This window comes from Ylistrum balloti, unplaced genomic scaffold (assembly GCF_031769215.1).
Source record: "Ylistrum balloti isolate Yb309-2 unplaced genomic scaffold, AGI_CSIRO_Ybal_v1 Utg369814, whole genome shotgun sequence".
NCBI lineage: Eukaryota > Metazoa > Mollusca > Bivalvia > Pectinida > Pectinidae > Ylistrum > Ylistrum balloti.
This window is the reverse complement of record NW_026781985.1, coordinates 235,339-259,076: the sequence shown is the minus strand read 5'-3', so window position 1 is coordinate 259,076 and position 23,738 is coordinate 235,339. Positions and strand designations below refer to the sequence as shown.

Here is a 23,738-nt window from a genome sequence, read left to right as displayed (position 1 = left end):
TGTAGTAGTGTCACAGTTTGCAGTTACCCTCGGGGCATAATCTGTACAGAAAGGAAAGTGTTGCATACTGGCATGACCGTCGAAAATTCCGTGGTCAAGAGCAAGACACGCTTGACCGACTGCAGCCTTACCTGGTAATTATAATCTTGCGTCATATGAAGTGGTCATTTTGTAGGTCATTATTTCAGTATTGCGCTCCCGCTGTCAGTCAGCTGTCAATCAATGAGACCAGGGTTTGTTTACAAACATGTGACGTGAAAATTATATGAATGGCGTTGAATATATAGGCCACATCGTAAAATCGCCTTCATGACAAATGAAATGTTTGCTTTGCAAAAATTACTCAAGTTTTAGTTAAATGAAAGTTTTTTTTATACCATTAAGTCTTCTAACAGCTGAGTAAAATTATCGTCCCGAAACTTCCAATTTATACTTGAATTAAATTATGTGAAAATTATTGAAATCACTGTAGAATATTTTTAAATGTTCTCAGAATTTCTAAAAGTAGAATGTATGTATCTGAAATGAGAAATAGTTTGAAACGATTGGAAAGGAGAAAAAAACTTTTAAATAACAGCTCCAGATAAAATGTATTTGTCATGTGATGTAATATTGAATTTAAACTTGTCGTTCGATTTTGAATTTGATATTTATTTTAAGAAATATTTACACGTTTTTATCCATTTGTAGTTTGGAGTTCTCAATTATTATTGTTATTCAGTATGACTTCTTTACTTGGAATTTCCATTGAAATGAAATTATGATACATGTAATTATTTCGAAACACTGGAACAACAGTCGACTGATGTAACTTTCTGTATGCCTAAAGCATATGATGTAATATTGATTTTTTTTCAGAAAGCAGGATTGGATTATTTAGTTTACATTCAAATTTAATATCTGCATGCTAGGTTGCTGATGAGAATTTATCATTTCTGATGAAAGATTATGTAGCGATCATTATTGATGATATTAGGCCACAAGAACAGTGTTGTTGTGAATTTGTGATAATTTCAATATGTCCAAATCAGTTGTCCCATGATAGAGATAATCCAGTCCCATTTATATTACATGCTTGAAACAGTGACATAGAGTAATCTGAATTAGTACATTGTGACAGACATGTACCATAATTCTATGAGAACCAATCAAAACTCTTTAATGACAGGTAATTAACATAAGCTTAGATGTTTCTTGTTAGCAATTTGAATTGAAATTTCTGACCAGATTTGGATTATAAAGGGACACTAATACAGGACGAAATCAATTACAAGAATAGAGTATGTTAAATATGAAAGGAATTTACAGTTTTGAAATAAGCAATGATTATGATATTGATTGAAAAAGTTTTTAAAAAAAACATTCAAAATTTATTATAAAGAAATTACTGCATAATGACTATATATTTTTTTTTTTTTTTTTTATTTTTTATTTTCCAGAGGTTCAAATTCTGATCTATAATGTTTGGTAGTACTTTATGAAAAAAGACATGAAAATTTATAAGGTATTAGTGATTTAAAGGCCATTAATTTTCAAGCTGACAGAACTTTCCACTTTCCTGATTTGTCAGTATAATGCAAAGAAACGCAATATCTTGGTCACTGTGCATTTCGTAGGTATAGCTATAAGCATATGATGCTATACACTTCTCCAGTGCTAAAACAGGAATTTAATTAACATTTACATTAATTTTAGTGTAAGACTAAAAAAGCCAATTGTATCAATTTTATGTATAATTTGTTATTGTTATTTTTCAGTACAAGTTTAAACCTGCTTTTTCTTTTCTGATGTATATAAAGTGTCAATGTGATTTAAAATCCTCAATGCAAAGAGAAATTAACACTTGGCACTTACGTGACACTGTTTATTTGTCTGTGGCAATATATTGACTCTAAAATTAGATTCACACACTAGTGGTTGTTAAGTGGTAGGTTTAGATTATCAGAATCATTCTTGATAATCACTGTTCATGTAAGTGAATTGTTAGCTCTTGTGCTCTTTCATATCATACTGTAATAATATAAGCTCTCAGCTTCCTGTATTTGAGTAACATGTTGCCCCTGGGCTTATTGTGGGATAACATGGTCAGTTAGTACCTGACTTAAGCTACAATATTGATTTCACATATTGCATTATGTACCCTTGGATAGTCGTAATTGTTTCTGTTTTTATGACTGTTATGTCCATCCCCTACATCAATACTGTATTTAGCGAGCAATGAAAGCCCATACCAGTCATAAATTTATTACCATATCTATTTCCATTCTCTAGAAATGCGAGCATCTTAAGGAATTCAATATTGTTTGGTGTATGTATCTTCCCTCAACTTTGAATTTCAATAATGCTCTATTTTGCATCTGAATTCATTAGAAAGGATAGAAAGTTCACAGCAATCTTTGAAATGTAAGAAAATGTATCATGAAAGTAGTTCAGGCTAGGTAGTAGCAACAACAAATGATATCTTAGACAAAAATTTAAACAATGCTCCAGATAATTTGCATATTTTACCACCCAAAATTAAAGAAACACGTGTTGTTACTGTAATTTATACAAACCCATTACACAGTCATTTTTATTTACCTATCAGTGTTTAATAAAGTGTACATGATCCAGACTTTACCTAACACCCAAAGGGAGAGCATACAGTCGCAACTTTGTCTATCTGTCCATCCATTTGTTTGTCCATTTGTCCATCCGTCTGTCACAAAACTACAAGAGATATCAGCATGAAACTTCATAGGCAGGTAGATCTCGGTAAGGAGAAGTGCAGTGTACAAGAACCATAACTCTATTTTGTATAATTTAGGAGTTATTGAAACTTGATGTATACATTGATCATACTAAGAGAATGTGCAGTATACTAAATTTAGGATCAGCAACTTCTATTTACAGGATTATTGCCCTTGGATTAAATTTCATGTTCAATAAAATTGTTTTCTCAGAGCATTCATCAGTTTCACTGATACTCTTGTCTATTAGATTAGGAAAGATCACACAAATCAACAAAAGATAGTCCGATATCATGCTGAAAGTTGGATTATACTCTTATAGAATGAACAAAATTATATTTTACCCATAAGGTTGTAAAAGTGGGTAAATGATTGGTTAAAAATTATCTGGAGCACTGCTTGAAGATGGTTTGTAACAGTCACCAGGGCCTGTGTTCATTAAAACATTATCTCGCTCAAATACACATTTTATGCTCATACACAAATAGTTTTGTTTATAAATTTGATATCTGAATCAAGAGTTTTTCAACGTTTTTTGCAAGAATTTCTGAAAGATCCCCAAGTGAAATATTATTTTGATCTTTAGATTTTATTTTTTAAACTGCTATTTTATGATTCGATTTGGTTGTGCACAGATCTCTTATGAAGGGCTCAGATGTTGCAGATTTTACAAAGGAGATTTATTCCCCCTAACTACACTTATAAATAGAAATATCATACAGTGATTAAGGTCAAGGAAGCTAGCATTTGAAATCTGGTGAGATAAAACTAATTGAAGTTGCATAATAGAAAACTAAAATTTTTTAATCCTTTAAAGTACTGACCATGTTAGTTCCATGGCATTTATGATGATTACTAGACCCTTGTCAGTATTAATGTCTGCGTTTGACTTCCAAAAATGAGAAATTTTCGGATAAAAAAAATCTTCAGAACACTGATGTTTGTCATGAGATGATACTCGGCAACAAGAGGAGTCACAGAGACAGAATACCTGTAACTAATTTAAATAACTAATGAAAAAACTCCTTTTCTCTGGTAACACATACCTTATAATACAACTAAATACAAAGTATATTTATGATATGGTATCCAACAAGTGTAGATTTTATATTTCTGTAAAGTATGATCAATCAGTGAATATAATGAAGACCAATCATAGTTTAATGAACCATTGTGTAATCCAACAAGTACTTTAAAACCATTAATTTTTGTGGGAGTTTTATTTTCGTCAATTTCATTGGCACTCTTGATCCACAAATTTATATGTCCACAGACAAAGGATAGGCATAAGAAGATTTATTGAGCTGTATGTATTTAGCCACGATGCCAAGTAACTACAAATGTTGACTTCTTGAAAAACCATGAAAATTGAGCACCTCGAGAAAAAATATGATTTTATAGAAGTAAAAATTTAGTTTTTCATCTTCCCCTTTGGATGAATTCTAATAATATGCATAAAGCAACATATACAGCATAGTATTTGCAAACTTTGGTATGTGTAATTAGTGAATGGGCTGAAACAAGGCATATATATATAAAGCACTTGATACCTACTGTAAGTACTGTTTTTTGTTAAGAGTTACCTTCCTTACATAAATATATGACAAACATTGCTGTGACATTACCATTTTTGATTTGATTACGTTGAGATATGCCTACATTCAATGATACAAAAATGTGTTTTTGATTAATTGAAAGAATAATTTATGTTTAAATCATGTCTAATAGGTAAACAGTTGTGGAGAAGACAAACATCGAAGGTCGACGCTGTTCAGTTACACCCGTACATAATGAATTGTTAATACACAATCAGGTTAAGAACAACTGTTATTATTATGAAATAATTTTTTAGCCAACCAATGTCTGTTATCTGTCCATGCATAAATAATTTTTAGGTCACCCAGCCTGAAGGGCCAAGTGAGCTTATGACATACTGTGGCACCTGTCAGTTCATTCATCTGTCCATCAACTTTTTCATACGAATCACTACTAGTCAAAAATGACTTACAGGATTTTAACCAAATATAGTCAGAAGCATCCATAGGGGACAGGAAAGAAATTTTGTATAAATGGTGGGTCTCAGCCACCTGGGGTGGGACAAATAGGAGTAATTGAGCAAATTCTTTAAAATCCTACTCCTCCTGTAGGAATGATTGGATTTTGCCCAAATTTTTTTCTAGGTTAAAGGGAATCAACTTTAAATAAATAGTGAGTCTCTTTATGAAAAGTGAATCTGACACAATGCTGGAATCAGAAATTGTTCGTCATGTTTTACATTCTGTATTAAATCTTTCTCAAATTGAATATGTAGATTCTCCTTTGTGTAAGTCATGCCAGTTTGATTTTAGGACTTACCAGAAAAACAAAATGGCTGACAGATGAATTGTGACTTTGTACTTACTAGTATTGGATGACAGTTTTAAGTGGTGTAACACTGGCTTACTATCATCAATGTCACAATTTCTTTTTCATGACACTTGAAAGCTACTTACCCTGTAACCTTTATATTCAATATTGCTTATCTCAGGTAACTGTCAAGGTCACTAGGCCTCTTGTTTTTGATATAGACTATAGATCGTCTCAGACAAAGTACCTGCATGTAGCCAGTATATTGTTCATTCGTTATTACCCTTTCAAAATGAATTAGAAAAAGAAAGAAAAATTTTTATTATGCTGACATACATCATTATGTAAACAACATCTATATATGACTTTGAATGTAGATTTCACATTAAAAGGATTTTGATTGTGAACGTAGATGTCACATTAAAACGATTTTGATTGTTTGTAAATGAATATATGTGTGACCTGCATCTTATTTGGTAAATAGATTATCACTATCGGTGAAGTAACATTGTGATGTCACGCATCATGTGACCTTGTTTCTCATTCAGAATATGCATATTTGCCAGACTAAACATAAGGGGATAGCTTTCGCGGTCTTTTGTGTGGTGAGAAAGATGTGATACTGCAGACTGAAATACAGCATTATCAAATATCATGGCTAAAACTCCTTTTAAGAGCTACTTGTATATTCTTACATATGTTGTGTGTAACTGAACAGTCTATTGCCAATGACCAGATAGCTGAATTGGTAGACCGTCCATCTAGAATTCAGCAGGTCGCTGGTTTGAATCCTGACCATGCATTAATATATATCTGCTTCTATTTCACTCTTTTACCCTTACTGTGTAAAGAAAATGTTTTATAAAATGTTAAAATAGATTATTCAAGTCTAAATTAATGACCTGCAATTTGGACAGGACATACATATGTATACAGGTGGTATACTGTGTAGTTTGGATGAATATGTTGACTTATATCTGTGTTTGTAAGTATATACAGAACCTTATTGTACTAGTGGCCAGCTAGGGCAAAGTTTCATTTTATCTATTTGTGCTTCATACTGGCAAACAAATTACGGTTTTTTTAGTTAAAGGGTCAAATAAGTCCCTGGTATATCTGTTAAACAATGGACAAAATCACCAAAATAATATTTAAAGTAATATTCCTTTTCAGGATAATTGCAGTTTGAATTAACTTTTATTTCTAATGTCAATCTGGTAATTTATTATAGTTTATTTAACCAAAGTTTGAGAAGGTGAAGTGATGTAAATTTATTTTGGGGTATAAAATTATATCAATGTGTTTTGTTGGAGAGCAGTCATTATATTTCTATATATGGTAGTCATGTGATATCTTGTAAATTTTATGTGATTTTATATAAAATTGAATTAATTGACTGAATAATTATGTATTTAATTACAACATGCATTTTGAAATAAATTGGTCATTGATTGTATTTCTTGACTGCATTGTGCATGATGTTGTTCAGGAAAACATGTTTGCTAATTATGTAATGTTAATTATGTAATGTTAATTATGTAATGTTAATTGGTTTTTTCTACTTATGTATATAAATTCCTGTACATGTTAGCCTAAATTCCTCCACCATGACTGTGTGCTTACAGTATTATTAATGTTATATAGCAGTTTGCATTGTATTAGTGATATATCACGTGGACTATAAATAACCGTACATGATGTTATGTACATGGAGAAAAAGGGCTGCAGTAGTTCTGTTGGTTCCTCAGGTGAAGATCCAAGGAGTGTAGTAGCAGTTCCTTATTCCTGGCAGTTCATGTTTCACTGGATGCTGAGAAACAGACATGTGTTGTTGTGGTCACTTGTTAGTACTGTACATGTGATTTTAGGCAAAACACTTAACTCTAATTGTGTATTGCATGGCATTTAATGGGCCTCTCACATGTTGTTCAGTGAGGTATAGCCACTAGCTACTACAAGGTGACCCTGCCTCAAAATAACCATTGCTGTTCATGAGACAACAAACAAGCATTGCTTAGTAATTCCCAACCCCTTCCACTTTAGGATCGATCATGCTCCGAATGTCTTGTCTCAATGTATGCAAGACATATTTTATCAGTAAAACTTAAAGTTTGGTAATGATTTTAAAAGAACAAATATTTTACAAACTTGAAATTTCAAATGGTAAGGTATTAAGGGAGGAAATAAGTATTTTTTATCTTTTCTGAGACTTGGACTTTTGAACTTGGAATTAGGAAAAAAGTTTTAACTAAGAATATGCAGTATGAGGGAAATTTTGAAGAAAGTTAAACATTTTTTCTATTTATTTGTTTATTTTATAAGGACCTTAATAGCAAAATTATGTTTACTGTATTGTCCCACTTAACATCATGTCATGTACCTTTATGTCGTGCAAGGAACCAAGATGCACAGTGCAGATTTTTGGCCCATTCTCTTTTTAAAGTTTACAGTTAAAATCATATTTTGTATTCATCAGTACTGTTGGCAATTTTGTTTCATTTTACATAATTTTTTTACATGTACATATGCTAATTAGGCATATGATGAAACAAGGATGGAAAAAACCTGAAGAATATAAGCAGATAATCTAGGATGATATGTATGCATTGTAAAATATTTCCAGAAGGTTAATTGCATATATCCAAGGAAAAGATGAAAACTTGACCAAAGGAAAACAGTCTTCATCTAGAAATATTTTAATCTTCATAGATATACATATAATGAACTAATTTGCTGTACAAATTGATCATGTCATACCTCATCTCACTCAATCTTTCTGCTAAAAATTCTTGGCAGTGGATATCAACATTTGGATGGTAATTACAGGTCAAAGTTCAAGGTGACTGTCTAAATTGGTACTAAAAAGTTGGTTACCACAGAATATTTGGTATGTGTATAACATGTTCTGCTCGCCCAACTTTAATCAATCTCTCTGCATTGTCTCCTCATCAGAACATCTATGCTGAGACTGTTTTCTGGGTTTAATATCAAAGTCACTGTTGAAAATAGTATTGATTTGGTTTCTACATAATATTTCAAATTCCTTTTGGATGCAATAAAGGCAAATGTTTGGCCCACCATTATCAGATGGTTAGCTATTCCAATCGATCTGCGTCCATGGTCCGTCTGTCATCCATCCGCCCGTCCGTCCATGGGTCCAATGTTTGTTATCACTATTTCTTGAGAAGGACTTGATAGATCTTTCTCAAAATGCATATGTATGTTCCCCTTGGTCCCTAGTTAAGCCAATTTGATTTTGGGTCTGATGAGAAAAACAAAATGGCCGACAGCGGCCATCTAAGATTTTTACTTTGAAAGTTTGTTATCTCTATTTCTTGAGAAGTCCTGGATGGATCTTTCTCAAATGTCATCTGTAGGTTCCTCTTGGTCCCTAGCTGTGCCTGTTTTATTTTGGGACTGATAAAAAAAAAACAATGGCCGATAGGCAGCCATCTTGGATTTATGAAGGAAGTTTGTTAATGCTGTTTCTTGAAAAGTACAGGTTAAATGTCATAGTCACTGTTGCAAATACATGTAGTATTAATTTGATTTCTGGCCAATATTTCAAATTTCTTTTGGATGAGTTTTACAAAAATTGACCAAATGTTTTCTGCTACAAAATTAGAAATAGATATCCGTATTCTTTATGATCCAAAATAAAAAAGGTTGATAACATCATCAAAATTGACCAGTCCTATACAGAGATATTGATGTGTAAAGTGTACGATGTTCATCTGTCCTACTAGCTAATACCAGGGTAATTAGCATAAGCCTAACTCGTGTTAATTGGACCCTATCAACTGTGATCTCCCATTCAGTTTAACGATTGTAGCAGCTAACATGGAATGAATATGCGAGATGAGGATTTCCATGTCTGAATTGAATGCAACATTCAAAGTTGATAGATTCTAGATCTAAATATTCTTTTCATTGGTATGAAGATGACACTGTTTATCATTTACTAGTGAGTTTAACCGAAACCAAACAGACTCAATTAAGAGGTAACAAACACTGGGACTGAATACATCGAGCACCAACAAAAAAATTGTTGAATAAATAAGTTTTGAGGGAATTAAACAGAACGTGTTCTAATGTTGTTTATCAAAGATGATTTTCTTGACAAAAGGACAGATGAGCTTATGCCGTGGCATGGGGTCCAGCATCTATCAGCTTTTTACTAAAAATCACTTCTAGTCATTCTTAGTCATGAATGATTTAATGGATTTTGACTAGATTTGGTCAGAAGAATCCATGCGGGAAGGTGATATGAGTTTATAAAAATATTGGTTCTTGGCCCAAAGATCCTGATCATGAGTGATGGGGCACAAAAGGGGAAATTAAGCAAGTTCTTTAAATTCATTCTACTTTTGTAGAAATGATTGGATGTTGCCCAAATATAGTACATCATTTGTCTACTCAAAAGGTCAACTCATTTTTTTAATTAAAATTGTAAAACATCATTTCTATATGTTCATGTTTGTAGCGCTTTAAGCATCTTTGGAAGTAAATGTCAACAAAATATATTACATTTAAGTAGCTAAAAGTGTTGTTTATTGAACACAAGATTCATGGTATATTTCTATAGGGCTGTTTCGACAGCATTGAATTAAATTGTTACATCACGATGTGGGCTTCCCATATCCAGGCAAGGGTCAAAGTCATATAAAGTGGGAAATGAAATTTATGGTTCACACTTTCTGACCTACTATTATATAATATTAAGTATTTTAAAGCTAAACATAGCCAAACTTTTAGGGTACACTTTTAAAAGACTTGCTGCTTCAGATTAGCAATGATATTCAGGTGTTGTCCGATTCAGTTATGTTTCTAGAGTTAATTAGTTTTCCTGGATACCATGTGCATAACAATTTTCCTTGATTTCATGAATAACCAAATCAGGTTTGTTGTTTTTTGCCCAAAAACTGGTTTTGTGGAATTTTTACAAAAAGATATGTTGCTCTTAATATTTATGTAAATGTTTATACGGATGAGGTAGTGGGCCTCACTTTGGTGTCATATTGTCTAATCATTCACATGTCTGTTGTCAAATTGTCAGTGTGGCACGAATGCACCTCCTGACTACGCATCTGTTGCAGTCTGTTATAGACAGATGGTGGGATGCCCCAGTAAATGTATGTATTTTGGTCAGACTATGTATGTTAGACCTAGTGACATATTTATAAACACTTATCCAGTTTGTGTTTGTGGTTGTGTTACTTATTTGTATACTTTTTATAAAGTTTGATAACAGTGATGTGATACAACGTTTAGATACATGTAGAGAGTCGCATAAACTTGTATGATTGTGATTTGATGTTTATTTTACACAAACTTTAAACCTAGTATATATACATCTTAACATAGTTACAGTTTGGCCTACAGCCTTCAGAACTAACTGTTACTACCAATCCTAACTTTTTGATTGGTGGAAATATTCCAAGGATTTATCAGTGACCCCTGACAGCAGTCATATGCTATAAACAAAGCTGCCATCTTTCAAAACGGTGCCGTGCACTCTTCTCTTAGTGATTTATCGAAACGTCAACACTAGGTGACAATCAGTGAAAGTAAGATTCATAGAGCTTCTTCAGAAAATATGTTTTAAAATAATCAATATGGTCAGCAACATCAAAGATATGATCACTGTTCACCTTTTTACGAAGGTTCATGTTGATACTTGTAAATTGATTGTCAATGAGTAATGGAGAGTTCAATTTTCCTAGATCGCTGGTGGCACTGTACGCTAAAATTTTCCTAGATCGCTGGTGGCACTGTACGCTAAAATTTTCCTAGATCGCTGGTGGTACTGTACGCTAAAATTTTCCTAGATCGCTGGTGGCACTGTACGCTAAAATTTTCCTAGATCGCTGGTGGTACTGTACGCTAAGATTTTCCTAGATCGCTGGTGGCACTGTACACTATATATCCCACACGAGGACAGAGTCTTTAATTATGAAATACTAAATAGAGTTAATGACATCGAAAGATATGTACTAAGAGTACATTGATATACAAAGTCTCAATTTCGTGCATGAAAAATGTTATGATGATTTTACTCTAATGAGAACAACAGTTTGGCACACATGTATATGTTTTATACAGATACCATGGCAAATAGTGATGTGTCTTCAGACACTCTTGCCTACAATACTCAAAGAAATTAGCAACATCAAAAAATATATTCATAATATGAATATGATACATCCTTGTGCATAGTTTTACGTTGATAATTGTAATATTGGTGGAGTTGTGGAGATAAATTTTCCTTAATTGCTGATGTTACACGTGTGTAATTGTTATATGTTGATCTAATAGGGAAGAAAATTAATAACAAGAAAGAATTCAAGTCATAAAGGTTTTATGTCTGTACATATAACACATAAGTGTGAGTGAAGTTTTCATGTCCCGCTGTCACATCATGCGCATGCCAGCTGACACAAGCTGAGGCCCCAACTCTGTATTGCTAGTAATACATACACTGAGCATGGAATGTGTGCTAGTGTATAGGTATTTGTCAAAGATCAGTGGTCTTTCAATACTTATGTGGATAACATAATTGCACAAAGACTATCCATATTTTGACAAATAAGTAATTTATAATTGTAAGACTCACAGATATAGTTTGAGGTAAATTTTATATATATAATTAATATGTAGTCTTAAGACTGCAGACTCCACATCCTAAAATGTCAATGCTAAATTCTGTCGATACACAAGTAGGCAAGTGTACATGGCTTCTCCGATGTGATATCCAAAGTGGCAGAGAATAAAAAGAATGCTGTCATTTCTTAACAGTCTAAAATTTAAGTATTTCAAAAGATATGTAATTAACATTATTTTTCAATGTCCCAGACAAGCCACTCTCTTTACCGATCGGTAATTTCTCGTCTTGCTAGTTGCTATCACGTTTTTAAACATGCCCTGGTTTTAGATGATGTTGACACGGATAGTTTGCATTAAGATATACAGAAATACTTTTTATTTATTTTTGTTGGCCAAAACTTTTTGCATACCAGATTATCCTGGCAATCAATTATGACAGCCTTGCAAAAAATGAAAGCTGTATGATGTTCGCACTTTCTACTTTGGACTTATATTTTTTCATGAAAAATTACACACTTTACACACAGGTAGCAACAAAAGGAACGATTTATAATCTGTCGTAAAGTTTTGTTGTCGGTTCAATATCCAATACCAATGTCAGTGACAATCTCTTGATTTGGAACTTTAAATTCTTTCTGTGAATTGTACATTGGATGGAAAATGTATTCAAATTTTCAAATTTGGCTGTTGATAGTCATCTTTTGTAAAAGAGTTTGATTGTTTTGCATGTGATGGATTATATATCACATTTACAAAAACATTATCAACATTCTGTAATTTCCGGAGATTCCGCTGAATAAGCAATATGTAACTAACTCAATCTTTTATTTATAGACCAATTAGAAACCAAGTTTAATTGCAATGTGTATATGGAAATGACAATCAGTTCTTGAACCAAGTTTTTAAATCAGGTTGATCAGGTGTATTTTAAAGATAGGATCAATGGGTTATTTAGACTTTTAAATCAGCAGTATATTGAGATGTAAGTTATCTGGATCATATGATTATTTATTGAGTGAAGCTTGCATTACAGTTGATTAAATCAGCATTACTTATTAATATATATGGTTTTTACGATTGATTTAACAACCTTAATACACCTGTACAGTACTAGTTCCGTCAGTAGAATTGTGTACACCTGATGAATATTGGGACGTATTTTATCTGTGTAAAATTCTCTGTAAGAAATATATGGTGAATTCTGTTTTGCTGTGGGACTTCCCAAGTGTAAGTTAATAGAGATACGCCATCACAGGACACTTGATTAATATTGCTTTTGCAATAAGGGTACAATTCATTTTTTGGGAAGGGCCAAGTGAGCTTTTGGCACACTGGGGCGTCTAGTGTCCATTTGTCAGTCTATCAACTGTTTCTGCAAATCCTACTATTCATGAACAATTAAGCAGATTTTGACCAAATTTTGTCAGAAGCATCCTTAGCAGAAAGGGAACAAATTTTATACAAATGATGGGTCTCACCCATCAGGGGCCTGAGGGGCAGGACTCAAAATGGAAACTAGAAAAAATTCTTTAAAGTCTCCTATAGGAATGATTGAACTTTTGCCAAATTTGGTGAAGCATTGTTGGGAAAAAGGGAATCAGGTTGTATAAATGGTGGGTCTTGGCCTCCTGGGATTAGAGGAGTGGTGCAAATTAGGGGAAATAGAGCAAATCTTTTAAAAATCCTATAGAAATAATTGGATTTTGCCCAAATTTGGTATGTAGCTTTGTTGGAGGAAGGGGAATCAATTTCATATAAATGGTAAGTCTCTGCCTTTTGGGGCAGGAGGAGCAGGGTCTAATAGTGGAAATAGAGCAAGTGATTTGAAATCCTCCTCCTGTAGGAAAGATTGGATTTTGTTCAAATTCTGTCTAAGGCATTGTTGGGTGAATTAAAGGGAATCATTTTTCTCTTAATGATGGTCCTCGGCCCCCTGGGGTAGGAGGGATGGTGCTCCAATATTGAAAATAGGGCAAATTCTTTAAAATCCTATTTCACCTGTAGGAATGATTTGGGCTGATAGCATGATTGGTTTGGCTAACTCCCTAGGGAGTTGGGGTCCAATGGGAAAATATATATGTTTTGTGTTGTTTGTTTGGATGGTTAAAATTAATTTTCAGGTAGTTTTAATAAAGCAATTTCAGCCAAGCAAAGTCAGGTGAGCAAATACAGGCCCTGTTGGCCTCTTGTTTATATTTATATATCTTAGCTGCAAAGTGACTCTATGATCATCTTTCAAAACAAAATTTCATATGTTCATGAATAGCATGGCATTCATGTGTTTGTGAATGCAATAACATCAATGCCACTGGGTTGTATTATAATGCACTGGTTATTTACCTCACATTAAACCCTTGTCTTATAATAATCCCCCTTCATATAGGACCTTAAATGAGTTTTCATTCCATATGATGAGTTCTTATGAAGAAGTTTAAAGTTTATGATTTTTTGTGAACCTTGACAAGCCAAAATTGAAAGTTTGCTGTGTAATAAAAACAAATTTAAGATACTTTTGACCATTGTAACTTAGCAAATTTTTAAAATCAAGAAACGTATGAACTCAGAAAATGTTTCAAGTAAAAATACAGAAAACAAATTCAAATAGAGGCAGCCGGTTTATTGCACAATTCTCATTTCATGAGGAAACTTTGTCCATATTATGAAATATCACGATCAGTTTTTATGTGGAACAACCAATGAGACACACTATGTACAATGTTCATTACACAAGTTACATATACACAAAAGTATTTATGAACAAATTCAATGGCTGGAAAAATAATGAACTACGCTATTTCTTATTCTAGCTACAAGGTCACTCCTGAATTTTATGGTGTCCACCCTCTGGTCTTGTTGCAGTGAGGACTAAAAATTTCTGTATTTTATGTATCACAGGTATTATGTACAATGTATGATAATAAGACCTAATTGTTGATTGGTATGCACCTTTAAATCAGCCAGCTATTTGTTTACATGGAAGCCATGTGAAGGCCACACATGCGTCCTAGAGCTAAAGACCTGATGAATTAATTAATGGTGTCTCTGAAATATGTTACATGGAGGTGGTGCTTAGTTAAAACTGATTATTCATTGTAACCAAGTTTTATTACTCTCAGGGCATCTTACCTTGACAACTGACATTTCACCAGAATTAGGAACTTGTAAAATGAAATTTGTGGTGGAAAATATGATGCAAAAAGGAAAATGATGATGAATTAATGAAAATAATTTTAAAAAGATAAATGTAAATATTGTTCCATTGGATTCTAGATATATGTGAGTCTCAGATTACGAAATATTTTTAACCACAAGAGGTGTGCGTTATTTAGATCCTAAAAAGGTATTAATTAATCGCAACAACTGTTGTATAAACAAATACTGCACTATACCACACGCAGAATAAACTTTTGAAATGTTTAGATTGGCTGACTGAACTTTGACCAGAAGGACATGTGATGCACTTGCAGGGATTACAGCAAGCAATAAGAAGTTCACAATTATTTTTGTAATAATTTGATTTGTGTGACTTTTATATATTCAGTGAGTTAATAGTTAAGAATTTGATATTTTTCCCATTCCAACAAGCAAACAATATTGTGGTAAGTTACAGTTGCGTTACCTGTGTTGGATGTATGACAAAAGTGATCCCAGTCTGTGGTAAGTCTATGTCCATTTGGACCAGTATGTTGTCGGGGCAGGTCTCTGGAATGTCACTCCAATGACCATAACTTTGTTCAAATCATGAAATGATCGGATTTGAAGAAAAGGGAGTGCTAATAAGTTTTTGTTTCATTTGGCCAGAGTTAATGACTATCAACAACCAGACACATTTTGTGGTAGAGACCTTATCATTATATGGGAAACCCATCACATCCAAAGCTGTTGAGGTTTAGAAGTGTTATTTCCAAGGATACAGCCGTCACTTGACACAAAGAAGTTGTACAAACCCAAGCAGGGATCAAACCTGCACTCTTTGAATCTTCATATGAAGTTGAAATAGATCTAAACTGCTCTTTTAACTCCGAGACTCTTTAGGTTTTTTTTTCTCTTTTTTTTCAGATAAAAGTTTTGTTCAAACTTTAAAGGGAAATAAAAAAAATTGATTATTGTGATACGTATGTATGGTATGTACAACTTAAAAATGTTTCAAAATTATTTTAGAAATGGAATGTTTTTGTTTATATTTTTGCAGATATGCATGTAACCCAAGCAGACATTGTATATCCCATTTCTGCTAGCGCCCTCTACAGTAATGGTGAATAAGGCACCAATTGACATTAGTACTGGGAGCAGTCAGTATGAGTACATCAAATGCGTTGTTGTTGGTGACTCGGGTGTTGGCAAGACATGTTTGGTGCGTGCCTGGGCCTGTGACACCAAGTACAGATTAGAACAGCTGGTTAAGACCCATGTGTCCACCGTATGGGCAACTGACCACTACAGAAATGACAAGGAGGTGAGTTGGTTTTGGTTCATTGATCAGTAACTTAATTTGTTTACTTTTACTTCTACAAAAGAAATTATTTTCTAGTAAAATGGATGGATTTATAAAAAAATACCTCCAAACTGAAGAGTTCTACATTCAATTTCCATAAACCTGTTTCTGTAGTGCAGATGTAGGTATTACAAATAAATTATATACATAGGAAAGTTTAGTCTCCATATTTGTTATTCCCCACAGATTCTGGATAGATCGTGGTGTCACGTCGACGATTGTCGAGTCTCCTTACGATTGTGGGATACTTTTGGTTACCATGACAAAGATAGAGGATTTGCTTATAAAGGGTAAGTAGTCTGATAAAAAGTTTCTTGTAACACAACCAGTAGAAGACTATAATGTGATGTTTTGATGACTACACTGTCAACGTCATCAGACAAATGACCAGTGTGGAGCGTACTAGCACTGATGTACGTATTGTGCGAGATGGTACGCAATCAACCAGATTTTTTTGTCTGTACTCTAATCCTATGTGCACTAAGGTCAAAAATAGTGTGACGAGATGGTAAACAGTTTATAGACCAAAACATCCACAAGATGGTAGCAATGCACTGTAGTTAGTCTGTATATTCTACTGAACTGTATAGCTTGTAATGACCGGCCGTTGTATCAATGTCAAATATTTCACATGCCTTGTCTCATGTCAAACGTATTCTTTAACAGGAATACAATTAAGACTTCCTTCTGAAAAAAAGAAAATCTTCATATTAAACTTTTGCACTTTGTAAAAGGTGTAATGTCGCTTTTAAACATTTTTATTCTGTCTGCAGTCAAATTTTAGTTGCAACCTCTTGATGAATAGGACTGAATCATCTCTAACAAAAAATTGTGACACTACAAGTGTCAAGTCATAACGTGCTCTTCTTTGCAAATGAACTTTTTCTGTATATTATCATCCGGTAACCATAAATGTGAAGAAAAAGTGACAAAATCTAGCTAAGTGAGATAAAGTTGTTATTGTTTAGTCATATGGTATGAAGTGACTACTTCCAAACAAATGTTAAATGTGTCGTATGATATCAACAATTTATTTGATTTCAGGGCCGATGTTGTTCTACTAGTATTTAGTGTTGTCAAGCCAAGCTCCCTACGCAATGTACTATCAAAATGGCAGACAGAAATAAAGAATGAGTGCTCGACGACGCCAGTTGTCGTCGCGGGAACACATGCAGATATGCGTTTCTTGTACAAAGAACAACGCTATCGGTGTATGGAGAAAGGACTGTTGTACAAGTAAGACATTCACACAGGAATATGTTTATCATAGAATTATCATCACCATATCATTTGTACTCTTGCTTTCTTATAGCAGGATTGTCCATGAAATATCTTCTGTTGCTTTTTCAACATTTTATCTTTGAACATTTCTTTCGTTTTAAAGTCTAGAAGTAGTAGTGCTTTGTACAAGAATATAGATAAATATCGAGAAAATACCAACATGTCAACATAATCATAATCCAAACTCAAATTTTGTCAAACTGGGGCAAAGTCTGAATAAAAGAAATGTTTACAAAGAAAATAAAACAAAGTGTTCCGGCAGTCTTTAAAGCCAAGTGTCTTTTTCCATGAATTCTCAAGAAGTGTATTAACTTACATTTGATATGATCCATGAACGAAGTCAGAAAAATTCATAAAAAAAGGTTAGAAATACAAAGAATATATAGCAAATTGACAAATGTGAAAGACTTATGGCACATCACTGTGACTCTGAAGGTTCCATTTTCAATTATTTTAGTAAATGTTTTTAAATATAATGGTACCGTAAATTTGTGGGTATAGTGCGCAGGTACTTTTTTGGGGTCAGATTTAAAAAAAAAACAATTTCTAAAGAAAGATTAATTGATTACTGGTTACCGCGATGAAACAGTTGTGGTTTGATCCATTGATAATTAGGAAACCACAATCATCATGACCCTTACATATTTAATTACCTTATGTAAACAAATTCACACATGTACCTGACTTAACAAGCATGAAAGGCTTGGCTAATTGGATAATTAACGGTTCTTAACGGGTATTTTTTTTTCATGGTTACTATAAAGATGTTTATGTTTTCAGGGCCATAAATAAATGTGACATCATCACCCCAGAACAAGGCCGTGAGGTGGCACGAGCCATCGGGGCACCATACTATGAGACAAGCATCCTTTTTAATTACGGAATCGAAGATGTGTTCTTTAATGCAGTGAGAGCAGCAATGGTTGAGAGACGTAAAATAAAGTTTTGGAACACACAGTTGCGACGAATACAGTATCCTTTGATCCAGGCCCCTCTGCCAGTACCTCAACCATCTTTTCCTGCAGTCAGCGTGGCAACCTCAACATTTGACCATGATCTTGCACAGTTATTGAAAAATCAAAATGACGGTGATGTGATCTTCAATGTCCGGGATGTATGTTTCCGGGTACACAAGATCTGTTTGGTAGTTGCTTCCGACATGTTTCGAGAAATTCTTTTGATGGATGTCAAAGAAGAAGAGGGAAAAAATGTTCCGCAAACAAATGGACGGACAGAGAAAAAAAATAACAAAGAGGATGAACAAGTGCTTTTGGATAACGAAGTTATTCTGGAGGAATCTCCTGTTATTGATGGAAATTCAAACTGCCCCAAGGATCGCGTTATACAATATGATGGATGGGACACCATAAGTATGAGGTATTTGAATCATGCAGCGTTTGAAAAAATCGAAACATTTCACTGTAAGAGTCCAACAGGAGGCAGTGCAGTTCGGACTGTTGTCACGGTTACACAGGAAATCACTCCTCATGCTTTTCGGTGTATTCTGGAGTACCTCTACACTGGACGGGTACGGGACGAGTATAACCAACTGTTTGAAGTACAACAAGCTGCGGAACTCCTGAAGTTGTTCCCGATGCTGGTGGCACTATCTAATGTTCAGACACAGGAATCTTTTCTCAACCTGGGACTGGAGAAACGTTTCTTCACAGACCGAATCGACAAACTTCAGGAGTTGATACTCAGGCAGGGACTCCTAAAGGGTAACTTGCTTTCTCATAGATAGGGGTCCTGTAAGGGGATTTCACCTTTTTTTAGGATTCTTTAAGTAAAGTAAGATTTTTTACAATGTCTCCTGTAAGTGAATGTCACAATTTTATAGGCATCTTTAGGAAAGTCTAATTCTTAATGGAGGTTAAAGGGGTGGGAGGGGGGAGGGGGAGAGTGGGGGAGGGGGGGTTGGATCAATGGATGTCAGGCTATTTATTAAATCAGAAACTCATGTCAGGTCTGAAATGTTCTTCAAATTTCATCCTTAGTTGAATTATTATGTTTGCAGATATCCAGTTTGAGGTTGATGATGGTGTAGTGGCAGCCCACAAGCCTCTGCTCATCGCACGCTGTGAGATGATGTGTGCCATGTTTACTGACAACTTCTTGGAAGCCTCGGCTCACGTGGTTCGTTACAAATCTCTCCTCAGACACCCATTCCCTCTAAACTTAAAACATGCAAACTCTTAAACATTCAAATCAGTACGCCTTAAGACCAAACCATAAACCCTAGGCCTTCAACTTCTTTGTTGGCTTTAAAATACTAAATGGTATTTGAACACAGACCTCCTGTAGGGCTCTGTTTTGATGTTTCTCATATCTTTTCTTCAGTTATTATATAGACCATGTAACCAAGGAAATTGAGTAGCTCAGTTGACAGGTCAGAATACTGCCTATTTAGAGTTTGGAGGTCATGGGATTAAGTCTCTGTATGGTTGTTCAGTTTTTTCTCTCTTGTTAACACTATGAAATCTCAATTTCGGTCTGTCCCTGTACAAATGTATGATTTAGCAAGAAAAAAATTACCCTGAAAGACAGTACAAAGATAGAGTTATTCAGGGATTTGGAGAATACCATTAATCTATTTTGAGACTATGAATTCCCTTTCTATTTATAGATTCCATTACCAGATGTGACGTCAGAAGTATTTGGTGTCTTACAAGAGTACTTATACACAGACAGAATTCAGAGTTTAGAATCTGTTGATCAGTTGGCTCTCATTGCTGTTGCAAACCGTTTCTGTTTACCAAGACTTATCTCCATAGTGGAGGATTATGTTGTTGCGGAACTAAGTCAGGCAGCACAATGTGATGAGGATATTCTGGAGGAAGTGCTCATGTTGATTGAGCCAGCACAGGTAAACTGAAAATCGAGAACAATCAACCGAAACTCTTTATAGATTGTAATAGATTATAGGTACAATTTTACAATTGACTAGTTAGTTCTATAAACCAAACAGGCTAGTTGCTGTTGTTGCAACTTTGAAATAACAACTGGAAGTTGATTGAATTCAGAAACAAAATTGTAATTCTAAACTCCAGCATAAGAGAGAATGGTAATTGTCGCATAAAATCAATTAACATATGTGATTGTAAAAAAAATGTAAAGCTTTAAATAACAAAAACCTGTCAATAAATACCTCCTGTATATAACAAACAACTGTCTGTAAAGGTCACCTGTATATAACAAACAACTGTCTGTAAATACCTCCTGTATATATCAAACAACTGTCTGTAAAGGTCACCTGTATATAACGAACAACTGTCTGTAAATACCTCCTGTATATATCAAACAACTGCCTGTAAAGGTCACCTGTATATAACAAACAACTGTCTGTAAAGACCACCTGTATATAACAAACAACTGCCTGTAAAGGTCACCTGTATATAACAAACAACTGCCTGTAAAGACCACCTGTATATAAAAACAACTGCCTGTAAAGGTCACCTGTATATAACAAACAACTGCCTGTAAAGACCATCTGTATATAAAAACAACTGCCTGTAAAGGTCACCTGTATATAACAAACAACTGCCTGTAAAGACCATCTGTATATAAAAACAACTTTCTGTAAAGTCACTAGTCTATAAGAAATACCTGTCCATAAAGACTACCAGTATGTAACAAATTTCTGTCTCTCAAGGTCACCTGTATACACCAAATACTTGTGTATGAAGTCCACCTGTAAAGTTGTTCTTCGTTCTGATGTAACACAATTCATAGTACATTTACCTTTATATACAGTCCAGCTGTTTTTTCTCTTCTATGGCCTTTACAGACAAGTGTGACTGAAATACAATTGTATATGAATTTTTTTTCATGATTTTTGTCACAGGAAAATAAAAAGCAGTATAAAAGAATTACTAATTATTTGTTAAACTGTGACTGTACAATATAAATTTTCACTAGAGAGAGCTAATCGATTCTTCTTGTCTATAGATTTGCATGGCATGGTTCTAAAATCTGATTGGACAATTTCTACCCACAGTTCCACAATGCCCTCCAGTTAGCAGCCTGGTGTCAGCATTATGTGTGCATCCACTACCGTGAAGCTAGCAAAAGATTTTTTCGAGAGCTACGTGGACTTCAGAAGGAAAACCTTACATGGATTGAAGAAAATCAGTGGCCTCCTGTTTGGTGAGTTTACGCAATATGAACTCAGTGGTGTAAACAAACACCTTATTTTGGTGTCCATAGGCTTATGACTGCATTGGATTATTGTACAAATTTTATTTAAATCAAAACTTGGCCTTGGATTAAGATTTTCCTGACATCATTATATGTAAAACATGGATGTGCTAGAGGACATTATAGCAAGCAAAGCTCGAGAGGCCCCAACAGGGGCAGCAAGCCCTAAAGATGACATGTGAGAAGAAAAAAAAAGTGAAAATTTTCACTCATACTCTCAGTCAGGAAGTTATGACACAGAAATAGAATTTGCTCACCAATAAAAACAATATTCAAGGAAGGAAGTGTTCCTTAAACTTAATGTAAAGTTATTATTGTTGCCAAATGAAATACTTACCTACTAATACCACGCTCTCACCAAATGGCTTTGCCTTTATCCATATTACTTGTTATGATATCTATTGAAGGTATATTAAGGAGAAGGACCGATATGACCAGTTGATCGGACAGAAGACGCCCAGTCTTCATATCCAACAGAAGGCACAGTTTTCACGCTGGCAGCAGTGCAAGGGCTCCTGTTTCTGTTTCTGTCGGCGCAGCAAGATGTTGGTGGAGGAGGACAATTACGACTTCCCTATGTGAAAACTGCTGAAAGGGGAGATCATTTACGTTTATGCTTCCCGCTATCATTCTGATAAAATGTTTCAATACTCAAATTGTTCTATTCTTATAAATGTCAGCAAAAGACATTGACTCCATTCAAGTCAGCAACTCCTAGAGAGCTCCAGTGGGTTATCTTTTTGCTTTCATCCCTCATTATTGCGACAAAGAATGATACTCAAATTTGTCCTCATTGTTCTGTGATTTGGCTTGTCTGTATACAAAAAGGCGTCTGTTTTAGCGTAGCCTTATAAAAATTAATGCCAAATGTTTCAAGCCAAGCTGGATTCATAAGTATATAGGGACGCTTGAAATTCCTGGTGGATGTTTGTACACAAGTGATTGTGATTTCTTCTGATCTGCTCAGCTAGTCAGACTGAATGTTAGTAAATACGTATTCTAGGATTTATAGTGATGTTTAATGATTGTCAAACTCTAGTGAAATCTCTGATGAAAAAGTTTTGCGTAAAGTTGTTATGGCGTGTGTCGTTATGAACTTGTGATGAATCCTGTGATCGTCCTTGTGATCAGATCATTTGCCTCTTACGATATTTACTGTCGCCTTGGTCCTGTTTCCATGACAACTGATGGTCATCCTCATGTGTTCCTTGTGATATTGTCGATACGCACAATTTGAGGAGACATGACTCCGGGATCACAAGCAAATTTAAACAGTCCAGATGTTAATGTTTATATTTTTCTCATTTCTGTGTGTATGAAATTACAAGCTGACACATGTACATATTCTAAATCCTGATAATTTCATCGCTTCCTGATGGATTTTCAAAGAGATCAAGTATCTTATCCAATTTTGAAATTGAAAACCTCAGAGATTTTTTTTTTATGATCCTGGAGCCTTGTTCATTATATAAGTCATTTTATGTCATAAATGTGTGTTGTTTATATCTGGTTGTTGAATTAATATCGTTTTTACCACAGAGTTTGATAAATCACATGAGATATATTTTAAAATGTTGTTGGAATTATAGATATTATTTTCTGAATCAAGGAAAGATCAAGATGGAGAAATTCATTTCAGCAATACTTGGAAAGATGTTCACATCTTCATCTCGACTTAGATCAGCTTCTTTGATTGATGAAATAGTGAGTGTGAGACTTCTAGTTTAGTGTAAAATCATATATTTTTGTGGAGCTCAATTTTCGTGGTTTTTCAAAAAATCAGTATTTCATGGATACTTGATTACTTGGATGAGCAAACTAAATCTAATTACACTAATGTTAGCAGTTCATTGACTCATAAACTTGTCTATTAAGTGTACTGACAAAATCAATGAAAATGAATCCCCCACAAAAATTTATGTTTGTACAGTAAGTCAGGTTACAGACTCTAGGATTTTTTTTCGTCTGATAAGATCTATTTACTCACAGTATACATGTATATAGAAACAGAAAGTTGTTAGGACAATGAGTGTCGCCTTGTATCTAGGCTAGTGACCTGTCACTTGTGACCCCTGTTAGCATAGATT

At 34.2% G+C, this 23,738-nt stretch overlaps 1 protein-coding gene across 1 annotated transcript; it reads left to right on the top strand.

The window, feature by feature from the left end:
- Positions 1–85: 85 nt before the first annotated feature.
- Positions 86–22,730, top strand: LOC132544911 (rho-related BTB domain-containing protein 1-like). Its single transcript, XM_060208569.1, has 9 exons — positions 86–134; positions 15,871–16,134; positions 16,360–16,463; positions 17,218–17,409; positions 18,235–19,175; positions 19,472–19,590; positions 20,081–20,320; positions 21,452–21,600; positions 22,059–22,730. The coding sequence occupies exons 2-9, from the start codon at positions 15,931–15,933 to the stop codon at positions 22,231–22,233; spliced, it is 2,124 nt and encodes a 707-aa protein (XP_060064552.1). The 5' UTR covers positions 86–134; positions 15,871–15,930; the 3' UTR covers positions 22,234–22,730.
- Positions 22,731–23,738: the final 1,008 nt, after the last annotated feature.